General features: G+C 43.5%; 1 protein-coding gene across 1 annotated transcript in view; it reads left to right on the top strand.

Annotated features, from left to right (window-relative positions):
- HMCN1 (hemicentin 1) overlaps window positions 1-17729 on the top strand; it is a 163760-nt gene that overhangs the window by 15621 nt on the left and 130410 nt on the right. Inside the window, exon 2 of the mRNA XM_058030107.1 lies at window positions 15279-15349. Within this exon, the coding sequence (XP_057886090.1) occupies window positions 15279-15349 (71 nt within the window). The remainder of the gene's footprint in view (window positions 1-15278; window positions 15350-17729) is intronic.

Raw genomic sequence — 17729 nt, 5'->3', positions numbered from 1 at the left:
GCTAAATATTGCATCCTTCCCAAATATCCTTTCTCATCTTGTCTTCAGACCTTGCTGGTTCCTCCTACTTTACCAAATTCCAAGAGTAACAACATAGGTGAAGTTTACTTGATGAAAGATTGTTTGAGCAGGGTCTGGTTTTTATTAGCTCAGCTGGTTTTCATTTTTTCAGCCCTGTTTGAAGTCTGATTGTTTTCAGACTGAGATGTGGATCCATCCTGCTTTTCCTACTTGACTCAGTTTTGTCCATTAGAAGTGCAGTGTTTTAAATTACAGGGTGCTCCCCGACATTATCGTTCAGTAAGAATTATGTGCCTCAGTGATGTTTTAAAGCAGTTTTTAACTCCAAAGATCAGAAAAAAGGAAAAAAGAGTACCTTAAGGCATTACTGCTAATCAGCAACATAAAATGTTTGGAAGGGCTCAGTAAATGTGAGATGTGACTTCGGAGAATGAAATGAATTAAATTTTTCCTGGTTTTGTTGATATTTCCTTTGTAGAAGTGTACACTGAACTTTCTTACAGAGTATTTTAATTTATCATGTGTGAAGGACAGCTGGAATTTCATCTAGGCTATTCTGTTAGTTAAATAGGGTTTATTATTCAGGTTTGCAGTTTGGACAGTTTTATCTGTGTTTATATAGTTTAGCTGGACACTGGGGTCTCGGGCCTCGTAATCATTCCAGAATTAATCTATAACATTTGTCTTAACATTTTTACAGTTGGGTTTATGCTGGTATAGTATTGCTACATTCATGTGATGATAAATAATCCTGCCCAGGATATCCAGCCCCAGCTCTAGGGATAAAGAAGGGATAGGAGATGGGAAACGTCACCTCATTTAGTTTGGAGACCTCAGGCACAAAGTTAAGCAAAACACTTTGGAATGTTTTTATATATATTCTGTTGATTTTGATACCCTTTTCATATATCCTGAAGTGTTTTCCTGAGTGAGGCCTGAAGATTTTCCTCTGGCTGCAAAGGGGATGTTTGGCCGAGCTGGTGATTTAAACCTGAGCCATCCTGCTGTAATCATTTGGATACCATTTTGTACTGCAGACACCTGAACAAGATCTTTAGGAGAGACTGGATGACTGTCCATGTCTGTACCTGAATAGCTCCTGAATTCCATGAAATGACAAGTCTTCACTGTGACCATTTCAGTGGGCAGTTGGTACAAAAAAATGGTGCTTTGAGCCTACCCAACAGGCAGTTGTCTAAAGAATTAGTGATGCCCTTGCAGTCTTTGTTCCTTGGCCTTCAAGGTCAGGAAAATTGCCTTGACTCCCAATGTATGCAGGAATTCCATGTTGGTTTGTGTCTCTAAGACACTGGAGTAGGGGCCAGAGAGAGTTTGCAGCTCGAGCACTGAGCAGCACAGCAGGGCAAAGACAGGACCAGTCTCTAAGGGGAGGATTGAAGACAGGCTGGGAGAGCTGTGGAGTTCACCTAGAGAAGAGAGGTTTCTGGGGAGACCTGAGAGCCCCTTCCAGTGTCTAAAGGGGGTTCCATGAGAGCTGGAGAGTGGTTTAGGACAAGGGCTGGAGGGGGAATGGCTTCCCATGGCCAGAAGGCAGGGTTAGATGAGATACTGGGGAGAAATTATTCCATGTGAAGGTGGGGAGGTCCTGGCACAGGGTGCCCAGAGAAGCTGGAGCTGCTCCTGGATACTTGGAAGTGTCCCAGGCCAGGTCGGAGAGGCTTGGAATAACCTAGTGGAAGGTGTCCCTGCATATGGCAGGGGGTGAAATGAGATGAGCTTTAAGGTCCCTTCCAAACCCAAGCCATTCCATGATTCCATGCCATTCACTGGTGGCATCCTCAGTGACTATACTTGCTGCAGCAGCTCAGGAATTGGCACTCACCCTTTACTCGTGTTGACTCATGAGGGGAGTCAATTCCTCTCAACCACTTCAAATATCCAGTGTGAGCTGTCAGACTGTATTTGAAAGGACCTGCCAGTTCAGAGAGTGGGTTTTCTTCCAGACATAATGCAGACCCTGAGAAAATATGCTTTAGATTGACCTACACAAACAGTGCAAGTCAGGTGGTAACATTGATTTTTGGAGCTTGATGGCTTTATGGTCACAGATCCAAATTCCCCAGAGAAGATATCTTTGTGCTCTGTGTTGTATAAACAGGCTGAACTAGTTTAGTGAAAACAATCATCATGGTAAATGCTTCTGTTTTTAAACTGTAATCATTCTTTTAGAGTAAGTTTGGTAATTATTTAGCAATTGATTATTTCATTGCCCTGTGAGAGTTCCATGTTTTTCCAGTAGTCAGCTGAGTACATTCCAGTCTGTTTGGGCTAGGCCAGATGGAGAGTAAAACTGGGAAATACAAGGTTCAAGATGAATGAGTTAGTTTAAATTAATTTCCATTGAAACATAAATAGTGGCATTATTTCAAACAAATTTTACAAGATGAGTGAACAGAAAACAAGGTTTTGCCTAATGTATTCCTGTTTAGCTGATTAGGGCAAAAAAGTTAATGTTCTCATCATCCTCTCTGTTCACATCTGCTTTTTGAGTTTGGAGCATGCTTGCATTTTTACACCAGGAAAACTCAGTGGAATTTTACAACCCACAGATAATATTTAATTTTTCCCTCCCTTCCACAGCTTCCTAAAAACTACTGAGCACTGAAACCTGCATCAAGAGCAGAAATGTTCTGATGCCTTTTTTTTTTCTTCTTCCAAAGCCCTGAAGCAGCTTTCTTCTAGTGAGGTGTCCCAGCGCTCCCGTGGGCTGTGCTGTGTCTGTGGGTCAGTGCAGGGGCACTGGGCCCGTGTGGGGAGGTGATAGAGATCTGCACAGCTGGGATTCTGCTGCTGGGCAGACGAGGCTGGGCAAAGCTGCCCGGATTAGCAGCTCCGCAGTTAAGCTCTCGTGGATCCTGCTGTAATGAGCTGCCCGCAGTTCTTGCTTGTGTAGAGGAGCTGGCAAAAGGCAGCGTGGTTGTAAGGGAGCTTGTTATAAACTACTCAGACCCTGAGTGGGGATGAGTTATAAAAAGTTTTATTGAGAACTAATAAAAATACACAAAGCAAAAGGGACAGCACTGGGAGCATGGCTCGATGCCAGGGGCTCGTTTACAAAATGGCGGCTCTGCCTTTTATACACCTGGGAATTGCATCAGCAACATGAATATTTATGAGTGGTCATACATATTTTAATATTTTTCTTATATGTGCTTGGCCCCTCCCAAAGTCTGCCAATTGACCCAGCTCCATCATCCATTGGTGGAGTCCTTCTCACAGCTTGATTGGAGGTGAGGGGTTACCGTGCCAAGTTCCCTCAGGGACAAGTGTCCCCCATCCCCAGCTGTCCCATGCAAGGGGCACAGCCTGGCCTTGGATGCTTCCAGGAATGGGGCAGCCACGGCCTCTCAGGGCAAGTCCTTCAGCTTGCTGGGGCAGCTCATCTGCTTTGAAAACTTCTCGTAGCCTTGAGGGCTTGGGTAGACTCTGAAGGATGATGAAGAAAGGACCTGATGAGCTTTTAGAGTTCTGTGTCCTGCATGGATCCAGGTCACACTGAGACAGTGACATGCTCTGAGTTCTTGGCTGAGCTGCTGGTGATGAACCCTCAGAGCTGCTGTTTCAGAGCTGGAGAAGCAACCTGAAATTCTTCCTGAAGAAGTGCATGGCTCTTCTTGCTTTGGGCTTCTTTCTGGTCTTTGCTCAATTGACATTTATAGCTATATTGTTATATAAGACAGGAGGAAACAGCTTTAAGTTGCTCTAGCGGAGCTTTAAATTGATATTAAGAAAATTTCTTCCCTCAAAGGGTTGACAAGCATTGGAACAGGTTGCCTAGGGAAATGTCACCATCCCTTGGAGGGATTTAAAAGCTGCGGATGTGTCACTAGTGGATGTGGTTGGTGGTGGCCTTGGCAGTGCTGGGTCAATGGTTTGACTCGATGATCTTAGAGAATCACACTCGATTCTGTGATTCCCTATTATAAGGTGCTTTACTCTCTGACTGAGATGTCAGTTTTATATGACAAATGACTGTGGGCAGAAATGATGCTTAGACATGGATTGGGGGATTGTTTACATACCACACAGTTTACATAAGTCAGTGAATGTGCAGATTGCCTTTCCAAAGTGACAACTAAAGATGTGTGTCTTGCAGCCAGATCCTCAGCAGCACTGAGTGTAAGACTTCTGTGCAATAGGATTCATTTACCAAATAGTCATTCTCAGGGTTTGTGTGACTACTGTGGGGAGAAGTTCTGGTTTTCGGTTCTCCTGGCAGATTAGAAGCATGAAATGAGTGCAGTGCTGCAGAGGGGGGAGAAGAGCCTCTGTGCCTCTGTGTAGATGGCTCCCAGCAGCCCAGCTCCAGGGCTGCAGCCGGTCCCAGGGAGCCGAGCTGCCAGGGAGCCCTGGGTGTGCTGCTGGGCCAGACTCAGAGCTGGGAAGAACCAGAGGCAAGGCATTCTGACTGCTGTGGCCCATGGAGAGCGAGGAGACACATGAGACCACGGTCACCACTGAGCTATTCTGGCAGTGTGGAGGCTCTGCTCAGCCTGGCCCGACTCCTTTCCCCTTCCCCTGGGTTGTGGTGAGCGTTCCAGTTTCTCAGCCTTGGTTCTCTAGACTTCCGCAAGAAGTTTATCCCTTACTTGAATGGTTTCTGCTTAAAAATGTTTTTCTTGGTGCCATTTAGAAAATGACACAATTACAAATGATACAGGCAAAAGTGAAGGGATGGGAGAGAGCTGCTTCCAGCTGACTCTCCAGTTACCAAAGTAAACAGTGCTGTAATGAATCTTTTGAGAGCTCATCTGGCCATGAAAAACTTGCTATATCTTTCTTTTTAAATCGGCATTTCAATCCAAACCACATATTTTTAAAAATAGAACGAAAATGTTTCAGTATCCTCTTTTTCCTGGGTTGGCTCTGTCAGATAAGTTATTTTGCAGTCTTATTTTCTGCTTCTTTTTCCCACTGCTTTCTTGTACAGTAGAGTCCTGCAAAAGCCCATGTTAGAAGGCACTTTGAAAAAAACCATCTGATCCAACTTGTCCAACAGAGCCTCACCAGGAGTAAGAAATGTGTCTGATAGGTAGAAATTGAAAATGGATTATTTAGAGTCTTCACTGTTTAAGTTAGTAATAGCTTTTAAAAAAGAACAGAAAGTCCATGTTAACCTGGAACACCAGTAACAGCCCTTCTTTGAACGTCCTTAAATGAGTGTTTTAATTTCAACTAATTGATGCCTCTTTATTCACAGCAGTATTTGAGGCAACACTGGACCCTTGTTAGAGCCCTAGGGATAATATTCCCAATTGGATATTGTCAGAGTGAATAATTGGTGTACATGGGCAGTGTTATCTGCTGTAACATTCCATGTTCTGTCAGCTGCACATGGATTAGTTCTGTGAAGTGGAGACTTAGCTGGAATGATACAGAGATTTGAATTTACAGTTGTAATGCCTGAAAGGACAGGGTTGGGGTTTCTAATGGTTTTACACTGGTAATCCTTTTGCAATTCACTTTATAGTGGAATACTTGGATGGCAGCTAGGGTCTGTTCTGACTGAAATCAATAAAAACTCTGTCAGTTACTTGGAAAAAAAGGCAGATGCATTTCTAGTAGTAAAAAGGAAAAAAAGAATATTTTAGGTACAGAGTAATAACCTCATGCAGAATATCTGAATTTTGTACTGAATGTGACACTTCCTTCTCCCAGCAGCTGGCGTCAGATTACGTGATTTTTGTTATGTTTGGAAATCTGCATTCTCTAAGGATGGCAGCTGGATATATCCTAAAGCCTTTTTGAGTATCTAAATGATGATGTTCATGCACATACATGAATATGTGTGCAGGCAGACACAGGTCATCTCCTAGAACCTTGGTTTTATTCTCCTAGAATTTTCAAAATTGAACTTTTTTCTTTATTCCTTGTGTTCTATTGAGAGACAGGTAGCTTGGTATGAAAACTGAGGGGCTCTATTTAGTAGTGCTTGAATTATTCAAGTAGGTAGGTCTGTGTTTAGTGTCTATCTTTTCCCTTTGTTTAGGGCTAATTGAATAATTATGTGGTTTGCTGATATTTTGCTGAGACAATATTTAATTAGTGTTTCAAGGATTGTGTCTGACATCTGAAGGAATTCTAGCTCAGTCTTTACTTTTTTGTGTTTCTTTTAGGGAAAAACACCTAAAACTTACCATAATGTGTTTGAGCTTCATATCCAACAGTAGTGTTTTTGTCCCAGGCCATGTAACCCCCTCCAGCCAAAAAAACCTCCAGAGACCCATTTAAACCTAATAGACCATAGTGCATCCTTGGTCTGATGGAGGGCCACCACGGGGATCAGGGGGATGGAGCCCCTCTGCTATGGGGAAAGGCTGAGAGCATTGGGATTGGTCAGCCTGGAGATGAGAAGCTCTGTGGTGACCTCACTGTGGCCTTCCAGTGCCTGAGGGGAGCCTGCAGGAAAGATGGAGAGAGACTTTTCACAAGGGATGGAGGGACAGGACAAGGGGGAATGGCTTCCCACTGCCAGAGGGTAGCATTGATTCAGTGTTAGGAAGGAATTGTTCCCTGTGAGGGTGAGGAGGCCCTGGCACAGGGTGCCCAGAGAAACTGTGCCTACCCCACCCCTGGAAGTGTCCAAGGCCAGGTTGGACGGGGCTTGGAGCAACCCGGGAGATAGTGGAATGTCCCTGCCCAAGGGATGGAAATAGATGAGCTTTAAGATCCTTCCTACCTAAGCCTATGATTCTATGATGATTTAAAATAAAATGGGCTTTTACAATGTGAAAGCAACCCCAAACATAAGCTTGTTAAAGAGCAGGATAGGGTTAATATGGGAACATACACTGGGAGGTCCTTGTGTTCCCATGGTCTTTTGGCACTTTTAAGGACTGATGGATTAGTGCCATGGTCTCCATAAAGCTTGTTAGAAGAATAGCTTCTTGAAGAAAACACTGACTGCTGCTTTATTAATAACTGGGGGGTAATTACCCCTGTTAAGTACCATTCCTGCCTTGGGACTTTGGTTTGTGCTACATGATGGGGATGTAGAATGTTTCCCCTCATCCCAGACTGAGCAGGACTGGGTTGTCCTGCTCCCAGGATGCTCAGGTTGCTGATGGTGACTTTATTTGCTTGCAGGGTCTGCTTTTGTGTAGCTGTGGGTTCTGAATGCATTAGTTATTCCTTATCCTTTGGGAAGGCAATGCAGCTGCACTTTCAGCAGCAAAGAGCCAGTTGCTTTTCAGTTTGCTGATGTCTCAAGATCAAAAAGCTGACTTGGCTTCAGTAAGGTAGCTCTCTCCAAGGATCTTCCAAATCTCTTTGAAGGAAGTAATCTGGGAATATAATCTTCCAAGCAGAAGAAGCTTTTAATTAGCCATTGTAATTGAATTAATCTATCGTGCAAGTAAAAGAAGCAGTCACTTTTTTTGCCAACCAGCCACTGGACCCCTCTTATGGTGAGGTACATTTGGGGGCATGGTGGGAACCTGAGTTCCATGAAGAAGGAGAAGGAGCTTTATGGATGAGGCTGTGCTACCTTGCAGTGCCAGGAGGCTCCCGACGGTGGAGCTCGGATATTCCTGGCTGACAGTGGCGTGGACAGCAGCTCAAAATCAATCATGCCAGATGTCACAGTAAATAAATTCATTTTGTAATGCAATATTAAGTATAAATTGTAAATTAAAAGTTGTGTTTTAAATCCTTCCTGATTTGACTTCAGCATGGTAAGGTAACTAATCACAAAGCAGCACTGTGAAATGGGTAGTTGCATTTGTTCCTGCCCGATTCCTCAGTGCACGTTCTTTATCCAGTGCCATTACAAGTGTAGAAGGAGCAGTGCCAAAATACACAGACCCAGAGATGAGACAGAAATAGACCTGGACTGAACTGGAGTTCAGTCTGGAGAAAGAATTTAAAGAGCATTATGAACTGAGTTTTACTCTGCTCAGCCTGTTGTTAACAAGGGGAAATAAACACAAATAGAAAGTGAGCTGATGACCTTCTCAGATGTTCAGTGGGAGATGGGAGCGCGGGCCAGCCCTGGGATCCAGCACTGCTCCCAGGCTGGACAGTAAGGAAGCTGTGTCTGCAGTCCTTATCAGCTGTTTGTCCTTTACTGTAGGCTGAGTAAAGCAAATTGCTCAAAGCTTTTTCCCCTTGTGCCCGCTCGTGCCTTTTGTTGTTGGAAAAGTGAAGCAGCCCCATGGACGCCTGCAGTAGTGGCAGTGCTGGACAGGCAAGCACAAACCCCAAAGCTCTGGGCACACAGGAGATGCATGAGAGCACAGGCTGCAGTCCTGGACATGCTCAGTGCTGGGATGGAGCTCAAGCTCAAGGCTTGGATGTCAGGGACCACCTAGTTGTAAGAGCTTCCCATAATCTCCGTGGCTCGCTCAGCCCTTGGCCTCTCTCAGGGCCTGTCAGCCGAGTTGCCAGCCGTGGCTGGGCTGGGAGTTGGGCAGCCATCCACGGGGGGCTGGCCAGAGGCAGCAGAGCCAGCTCAGACACGGCACTGTGGCCCCGCTGGGAACGGACCTCCAGGCTGTGCAAAAGGCTGAGGCAGGGAGGAGGAAGGTGGGGCTGCTCCAGATTTCAGCATTCAGTATGTTTGCTTGTCCCCAGAAAGGAAAAAACCTTGCTTTGTGTCCTTTTGTTTTGGGACATTTATTAGCCACTAAAGTCGTTACTTTAAATCTGAACCACATGGACTCAAGTTTTCTCGTCTCTTTGCCCATAGTTGTGCACCAGAAATAGACAAAAACTTCTGGCCTCTCAGTGGAGCTAGAGGAGATGCTCAGATGGATTGCTTCCTCAGAACAATAATCAACCTGTGTTTCTATTGCATTGAAGCTATCTTTTTCTCATTTCCAGCCTAAGGGAGTATATTTAATTAGGATTCCTTGGTTAATGTAATGTGCCATTCATGCAAAGGGTTTGAGAAGTTCCAAGACTGTTTAGTGCATCACCTATTTAAGAAAGCATTTGTAGCAAATCTGGATTTATTTTAACCATCTCTGGGTAGAGGAGATTACTCTCCACACCCTGTGGTTTGTGACTGTAGTTCTGAGAAGGTGGAGTTAACAGTGTACTGGGCAAATCTGATTTTTATTGTTTCTTACTGCATGTGGTTAATAACTTTTAGACAACTACACTTGAGGCTCATAAGCTAAACTTAGTGCTTGTTGCAATAGACAAAAGATGAGAATAATAGATTTTACCCACTGTGGGTCTCCAAGTGAGCTTTCTTTTCCAAGAAATGAAGCATGTATAATACTTTTTTTTTTGTCATTGTTATTTTTATTAAAAAAAAGTCATGAGCTCATAACTATTAAAACAATGGGAAATAACATCACAAACGTGGCACTTGCTAAGGCACATTGCTTGTAAAGCTTGTGTTAGATCTTTGGTCACTGAGTTTCAGCCAGGCTCTGGCCACTGTCCTGAGGTGAAGAGTTTGATGCATGAATGTGGTGGCCCTTGCCTTCCATGGGGATGGAGCTTCATCGGTTTCACTGGTGCTTGGTTGGACTGCTTAGCAGGGCTCTGCAGTTCCCAGGATAATCTATCTGGTTTGTCTGTGAACAGCCAACTCATGAAAAACTGGGTGAAAAACTCTGAGCAGTCTGACTCCTTCCTGTCTGCTCTTACACTTAGTAGTCATAAGTCATGAGGCTGAAAACTGATTTAAGAAATAAAAAAGTGAGTGTGTTAAGGAAATGTGAGCTTTCTGGGCTGGTTTGGCTCATTTCTCTCTGGTTAAGAATCTGGTAAAAGTTGCTCGCTGCAGTTTCTGGGCTCTTCAAAAATTCATTATAGCAAGGTTAGAATCTGAAAGCAGCTGAGTCATGAGGAAATATCATTTAGGAGGAAACTTTAAATACCCTGTTACAGGTTCTAGTGCTGAGCATATTGGCTTACTCAGTGCACCCTGAAGCCAGTGGGATGGTCATTCCCATGGGATGTGTGTTAGCCATGGAGGGCTCATGGCTGTAGGCAGCATCTCCAGTGCTGCCTGGTGCTGCTGGAAAAATTCATCAAGGTTTCTATCCACACAGCTCCCATCATCTGAATGGCAGTTGGGGGTGTCTTTCACTTCAGAGCATGAAGCACAAGGCTTTAAGTTAGGTCTTTTTTACTCCATGGTGGAGTCAGCTTCTTGGTTTGGTAGTCTACAACAGAAATTTGCAATCAGTTCAAATGGAGCAGCATTTTTTATGCATTAAAACATAATGCTATGAAACAGCTTCTGATCCTGTGTGTATGTACTTGTCAGCTGTGTGAGGAACAAAACTATTCACTATCATTTGAGATGTCAGCTACAAGTGGTTTTCTTCTCTGTAGTGTCGCCTGTGTGATGATTCTCTTTAAGGAGAAGGAGAGCCCTGTGAAGCACTTCCAGTGGCAGCTCATGAGGGATCTGTAGAGGGAAGAGCCTGCAGGACCCAATTTGCTGTTGGAAAATTGCAGGTTTCTGCTTTTGTGTCCTCAGGATGGACAGCTGGCTTGAGCCTGGCTGGAGCAGCTCTACCATTGTTCTTATTCTCTGAATTGTTGGCAATGGCTGCTCCTAAAGGTCTTCAGAGGCATTATAAGCAGAGCTTTGCAATGGATTGGATACAGTTCTCTTCTTTCTCTGAAAAGAACATTAAATCAGATAAACCTCTGTGCTCAGCACCCTCAGGAAATGGCTCTTAAGGAATAATTGCACACCAGCTTCTTTTGGCAGGGATCTTGGTTTAGGCATTTCAGCAGTCTAATCTGGTTACTCCTAATCCTTGAGCATTGCTTCATTTGTGTTAAAAATTATTTGATATACGTGTACTCATACACACACATATATCAGTGTGAGGGTGAGGATTTGTATATGTGGGTATGGGTAACCCATAGTAATCCGCTGATCTCAAAAACTGTCAGAATTGCCCAGTGCTAGACTTGTGAGTCCACTTCAAAAATAAAAAAGAATGTGGAAGATAATTGTCACACAGGCTTTTTATGTGCCTACTGTGTTATGAAGAGAACTTATAAAATATACTAATAACTATAGAGATAACTAAATATGCTAACTATAATATTAGTTTTTATTAGTATCTAATGTAGTTATATAATGTAGCTGTAATTATTTTGGTATTATTATATATAATATTAATGTTGTCATTGGAGTATCAGGAATTTGTTACTATTCTGTGGTAGGCTTTGAGGTTTTGGTTTTTTCTACTTTACTCTTTCATTTGTGGTGTCATAATTTTGAAATTGATATTTCTTTGGAAGTACTCAAAGATGTGGAGACTTTTTTGGGGTATATCTTTGCTTTATGCATTTAGTTAGTTAGTTTTAATTCTGGATATGGTTTTGCATCAGGAAAACATCCTTGCTGTGAATTAGAAGAAGGAATTCTGTGGGTGAGAGCACTCCACAAGGTTTAGCATCTCTGCCAAAATTCCTTCATCTACCATGTATCGCTTAGAGCTTTCTTATTCCTTCTGGAATAAACAAATCCAGTGTTCTGAGTTGGTGAGAGGTAGGCAAAAGACTTCCATATTCCTTTGCTAGATCTCCTAAAGCGCCCAGCTGTCCAAAGCAGACATTTGGTGCAGATGTGTTCCATGGTCAGGACTAGGGGAGTGCCAAATTTGCAATCACCGTCAGTGCTAATTATGTGCGATTGTGTGTCATGGGGAAATCTGTGGTTTTCCCAACATGCTTGCTGCTCAGCTTGCACATAAACATGTGGCCATTTGAGGTGTGGCAGAAAGCCATGGAAAAACAGCAGGGCCTTTTGGAATGGCCAGTTTCTCAGGTTGCTGCAGGCTTTTCTCCTTATTTACCAGTGAGATGGTTTTTACAAGACTTTCCCCAGAAAGGAAGCATCAAAATCCTTGATCTTTGTGGTTTTCAGTCCTGTGTTGTAAGTTTAATTGCTTAGGTACAAGCTTAGATGCCGCAGTGGCTACATTGACTTTTGTGATTTCAGTTTTGGAAGTCCAGGCTTTGCTCAGGGATGTGCAGCCATTCCTTTACAAGGTTTCCTTTTGGCTGGTACCAGTTTGTGTGTGTGCAGATCTGACTGTTGATACCCAAGTCTGGAAGAGCTGACATTTACACTGTACTTGTGAGGCCAGAGGATTGGGTTGGTGCCTCAAAAAGACTTGCTGCTATTCTGGGGCTGTGTCAGCTTTTTTACCTTTGCACAGCTCCCTCTGGGTGACCATGAAAGTTTTGGAGTAGTGAGCAATGGAGAGACCCCCCACAACAAACCAGTCCCAATCATTCTAATATCAGACCCTAAAAATGGATTCAGATTGCTGCATGAGAATGGGAAACCACACCTCCCCATCACTGGAAATGTCCAAGGACAGGTTGGACGGAGCTTGGAGCAGCCTGGGCTAGTGGAAGGTGTCCTTGCCCATGGCAAAGGGTGGGATTAGATGGGCTTTAAGGTCCCTTCCAACCCAAACCATTTTGTGATTCTGTATTCTGTTAGAGTATTCCATGTGTCAAGCTTCACCTAAAAAGCTAATAAGGTTAAAAAATTTATTATTTTCTTCTGCTTGGTGTGTTTACAGGGTGTAGTTTCTGAGTGAATATTCTGTTTAAACTATGCTTGTTATGTACATTTAAATCACTTCTCATAATGCTCTTTTTTTTTTTATATTCCGGACACTTTGAAGGCCTGTGTTCACCTGTGTGGGTGAAACAGCCTGATTTGGGCTGTACTTGGAGGTCACCAAATGAGGATGAAAGAAACTGAAGCTGGTGAAGGCTATTAAAGCTCTTCTGGCAGGCAGGTGACATAAGCTGGTGGCACAGCAGTATATGAAGGACAGCTGCTGGTTTTTTGGGATGAGCTGGTGAGTGTTGAGGTGGTGAGGAGGAACACCATCACCATTCAGACATGGCCTTGGCTGTGGAATCAGCTGAGGATATCTGCCCTGCACAGCTCCTGTGGGGCTCTCTGCTCTGTCCTGCCCACAGCACTCGATGCTGACTGAGCCTGCCTGGCTCCTATGGCCTGGGTGCCATTTCCCAGCTGAGCTCTTGGCAGAGGGCAGCTGGAGCCTTGATCCTGCAGGAAGCTGGCCAGCTCTGCTTGGCACTGGCACTGCTGGAGCCAGCCTGGGCTGCCTGTGGGGGAATAAGGCCAAGTTCTCAGCCCAACTGACCTGATGGGCTGTTTTAGCTTAGCTGAAGGACTCCTGCCTTTCAGATCTTTATTTTATAGGGTAAGAAAGCCTTTCCAAAGGATTTACTGCTCTAAACTGAAACACTGAATCCCTCAAGGACGGGAATAATGAAGCTAGTGGGGTTACTGTATGGATAAACTCCAGTCAGTGATGTGCTTTAGATAAGTGCTTGGCAAGGGGGAGATTGGAGGCAAAACAATTTGGAGGTAGCCTTATTGCAGGTGTTTGCTGTAAAGGATCCCCAAAGGAGAATAGTGCCAGGGGGAGCAGGAGCACAGCAGGATGAGGTATGTGAAGGAACACTGAGTCCTTATAATGGCTCTTTTAATGGTAGTGCAGCATTTTAGTACATGGAATTCACAGATAAATGACTCACAGCCATACAAAAAATCCCCAAGGACAGTTTAATATTCTAGGAAAGGTTTTGTGTGATCTCGTGGGTGACTTTGAAAGAAATTAAACCAAAAGACATCCATAAATAGAGCTTGCCCAGCAAATACTGGTGTGATTAGAGTAGAACTTAGTGATGGCAGTTGTTGTAACGCCAGTGAAATAAAACTTTGGATTGTTTAAAAAAGAAAAATGTCTGTATTACATGGAAGATAAGTGCATATTAACTTCTATAGAGCTTGGAAAGTGTTGTGAGGTCTGCTGAGGCAGCACTTCCCTGTAAGCTGCAGCTGTATTAAATTGGCACCGTTGCAGTTTCATGCTTGGCTTTTACCCTGACAGCAGAATTGTGCCCCATTTGCTCTGTTGGGACTCAGCTGATCTCTTTGAGTGCTTTGGAGCACTCAGCTGGCAGAAATCTGTCCATTTGTGTGTGTGTGTGTGTTTATTTATTGATTTTTGGCATAGCACCCTGACTGCGCTCGCTGAGCTGGGCGAGTGCCCATGGCCAGGGCAGCAGTGCCTGCCCGGGCCAGGCAGAGAATGGAGGGCACTGGTGCCAAGGCAGATTGAGGTGAACAGGCAGGAAATCACGGCATAGCAGCCAGCTGGCTGGAATCACATTGGTACCAGTCAGGAAGGCAGCTGTGTGAGGGGCAGAGGGACAGCTCCATGGGATTGGGAATTGCTCATGTGTGTGCTGCTGTTACACACCCCAGGCAACTTCACTTGGATATCCTGCCCTTCCTCAGTAGCCAGACATGGCAAATGTCATGAATGAAGTTGTTTCTGCTTTGGTTCTTTCTGACAGCTCCTGCTAGATGTGCTGGATTTCGGATAGGGCTCACACTGGGATTTTTCCAGAGGTAGATTTTTTTTTTTCAGGGAGGAGATGTAGCACATGTGGTTTTTTTCTATCTTTTTTTTTTACAGGTGTAAAGTTGCAAAGCCAAGTATGTGTGTTCTGTCCAAAGAGATCTCTTCATGTTTACCTACAGTCACATAGTTGTGGAATGGTTTGGGTTGGAAGGAACCTTAAATTCATCTCGTTTCACCCTCTGCCATTGGTAGGGATACCTTCCACTATCCCAGGTTACTCCATGCCCCATCCAGCCTGGTCTTGGACACTTCCAGGGATCCAGGGGCAGCACAGCTTCTCTGAGCACTCTGTGGCAGGGCCTCCCCTCCCTCACAGGGAAGAGCTGCTTCCCCAGTATCTGGTATCTTCTAAGTCGGAGGCCATTTCCCCTTGTCCTGTCCCCCCAGGCCCTCTTTGTTCAAAGTCCCTCTCCAACTCTCCTTGAGCACCTTTAGGCACTGGAAGGTTGCTATAACCTTTTTCCAAAGCCTCATTTTTTTCAGTCTGAAGAGGCTCTTTCTGGAAAAATACATTATTTCGTGGTCCAGCAACATTTGTTCTGGGAATTTTTGTTCCCCTTTTATTACTAAGAAGAATTAAATGTTAGATCAAAATCAAAGGTGAAAGGCTTTATGTACCTATGAATGTTTAAGGCACATAGAGGTTGGTAATGCTGGAAGATTGAAGTTACCAGATTTGAAATCACAGGTTTCAGTACTGGGGATATCATTCTCTACTATTTTGAATGCTTTTAATTTCAATTTTTTTTACTATCTTATGTCTTTGGATAACTCTGTTTTTTTTTTTTTTTTTTTTTTTTTTTTTTTTTTTTTTTTTTTTTTTGTATTTCATTCTAGAAATTGGTCCAGTGACAATAACCACAGATCCCAAGAAATTTCAATTTGAACTTAGGGAACTTTATGTTCAGGTGAGTAACTTGTTTCCTATGTGGTTCTAGCAAAGACTGTTTCCTCATACCATCTTTCCTCTTGTGCTGTTGTTCCTGCTGCAGGAATTCGTGAAGATGTAGGTCACTTTTCTCTGTCATTTTGCCTGCACAAACTGTCAGCTTCCTGCTCATCCTAATTTAGGGCTATGATTCATTACTTTGTCTTAGTTTACATCATTGTGTGGAGACTCGTTCAGTAACACAAAAAGGAATAGTTAGATAATGCTAACATTTAGTTGGCATTTCCATTAGGCCTGCCACTTGTCCAAAGAGACATTTATGAATTATTTTGCTTTTACTGTATTATGGATATTACATTCCATGAACACCATTCAAGCAAGAGGACTGTCAGACCCATCAGGTTTTCCATAGGTGCTGCCTTCCCTGCTGTGCATTACTTGGCACTTAATGATTCAAAGGCTTCTGAGAATCGCAGAATATCCTGAGTGGGAAGGGACTCACAGGACCAACCCCTGTCCCTGTTCAGATACCCCAACAATCCCACCCTGTGCATCCCTGAGAGTGTTGCCCAGATGCTCCTGGAGCTCTGGCAGCCTTGGGGCTGTGCCCATTCCCTGGGGAGCCTGGGCAGTGCCAGCACCCTCTGGGGAAGAACCTTTTCCTGAGATCCAACCTGACTCTGCCCTGCCTCTGCTCCAGCTGTTTCTTCAGCTGATAGAAAGAAAGGAGGAAGTAGAGTGGAGTTATCCTTACTGACAGAACATATGCTCCTATTGTCCTGTCTTTAACCAAGGAAAATGCTTCTGACCTGTGGTGAACCTTGCTGGAGTCAGTAGTGCCAGACAGGCTCTCCCTCAGAAACTGGCACATGATATAATCCCTGTAAGAGCAGATTGCTTGAAGATTACTTTAAAAGTTGACAGGAGGTTTGAAATCCAGAGAAAACAATAGCTACTGCGGTTTTCTTCTTCATGGGGAAATGTAAGGTTTAAAACTCCATCCAGTTGTCATGTTTTGTTTCCTCAATAGTTGTACTGGACAGTAATTGCAGCTGTTTATAAAAGGTGGATGTATTAGGTGAAGCTTTGGGGAATTTCAAACTCTTAATTTCTAATCAAGTTGTTTAAAAGTTTCTGTCTACTTAATTTTAAATTTCATTCTTTAATGCTGGTTGATCGCATATTTCATAATTACTTTCAAGATACACTCATTCTGCTATATGAAGGCTCTCACTGACTTGTATTCACTCATTGTAGTGGTGAAGGGCCAAAACAGAAATAAAAAAATGATTAGAACAGGACTGATAGGTCATCTTGCAGTAGAGAAAATATAAACACTTTCTACATGTTTGCTACCAGTATTTTTCCAAAATGACTGATAAAGGATGCAAGAATGTTGTGGAGGTAGAGGAAATTTTGAGCTGGGTTCATTTTGAGAAAGGGCATGGACCAAATATTCTCATTAGTGAACAAAGCTAAAATTAAGGTGAAGATAAATATTTCAAGGCATCTTGTGTATAAAACATATTATATCAAAATATGCTCAACTTGTCCTCCCTGAACATGAGGGTAACCCCAGCTCTTGTTTTCCATTCATCTGTCACAGAATAGTTGGAGGGTCTTTTGGCTGACATTTGACATCAGGTAAAAATTGGGCTGTGTACATTTCACTGCAGAAACTGGGCCCTGTTCCTTTTACATTCAGTGTGATAAAAGACATGTGCCATGGATACAGGATCAGCTTAGGAGGTATCACCTGTATTTCATCTGTAATTATCTTTGAATCATTCTTACAGACAGTGTGATAAGAACATGGACTTGGGCAGCTATGACTCCTTAGTGTTAGTGTTGTTTTTGGTTTTTGGATGTTTTGGGGTTTTTTGGTTTGCTTTTGTTTTTTTTTTTTTTTTTGGGTTTTTTTTTTTTTTTGGTTAATGAGATTTTTTGTATATTTCTGTGGGCCTGTTCAAACTGAAGGGAAAATAAAGCTTCCTGAGCTTCACTCACCTCAGCTTTTTCAGAAAGTTTCATGAGGTAGTTGTATTTAATTTCAATTTGGAGAGAAAGGCAGGAAATACTGAATGTACTGAATGGAAATTTTTCTACTTTTTAAAATTTAAGTAAAGATAATACTAATGTTAAATGTTAGGAAGCAATTCTGCCTGTGAGGGTGGGCAGGCCCTGGCCCAGGGTGCCCAGAGAAACTGTGGCTGCCCCTGGATCCCTGGCAGTCCCAAGCCAGGTTGGATGGGGCGTGGCACAAGTTGGGACAGTGGGAGGTGTCCCTGCCCATGGCAGGGGTGACTCTGGATGGGCTTTAAGGTCCTTCCAATCCAAACCATTCCATGATGATGATGTTTTGTTGTTTTACCAGCTGACTTTTAACAGTATTATTCTAC

This window comes from Melospiza georgiana, chromosome 9, assembly GCF_028018845.1.
Source record: "Melospiza georgiana isolate bMelGeo1 chromosome 9, bMelGeo1.pri, whole genome shotgun sequence".
Taxonomy (NCBI): Eukaryota; Metazoa; Chordata; class Aves; order Passeriformes; family Passerellidae; genus Melospiza; species Melospiza georgiana.
This window is presented reverse-complemented; position numbering and strand designations above follow the sequence as displayed.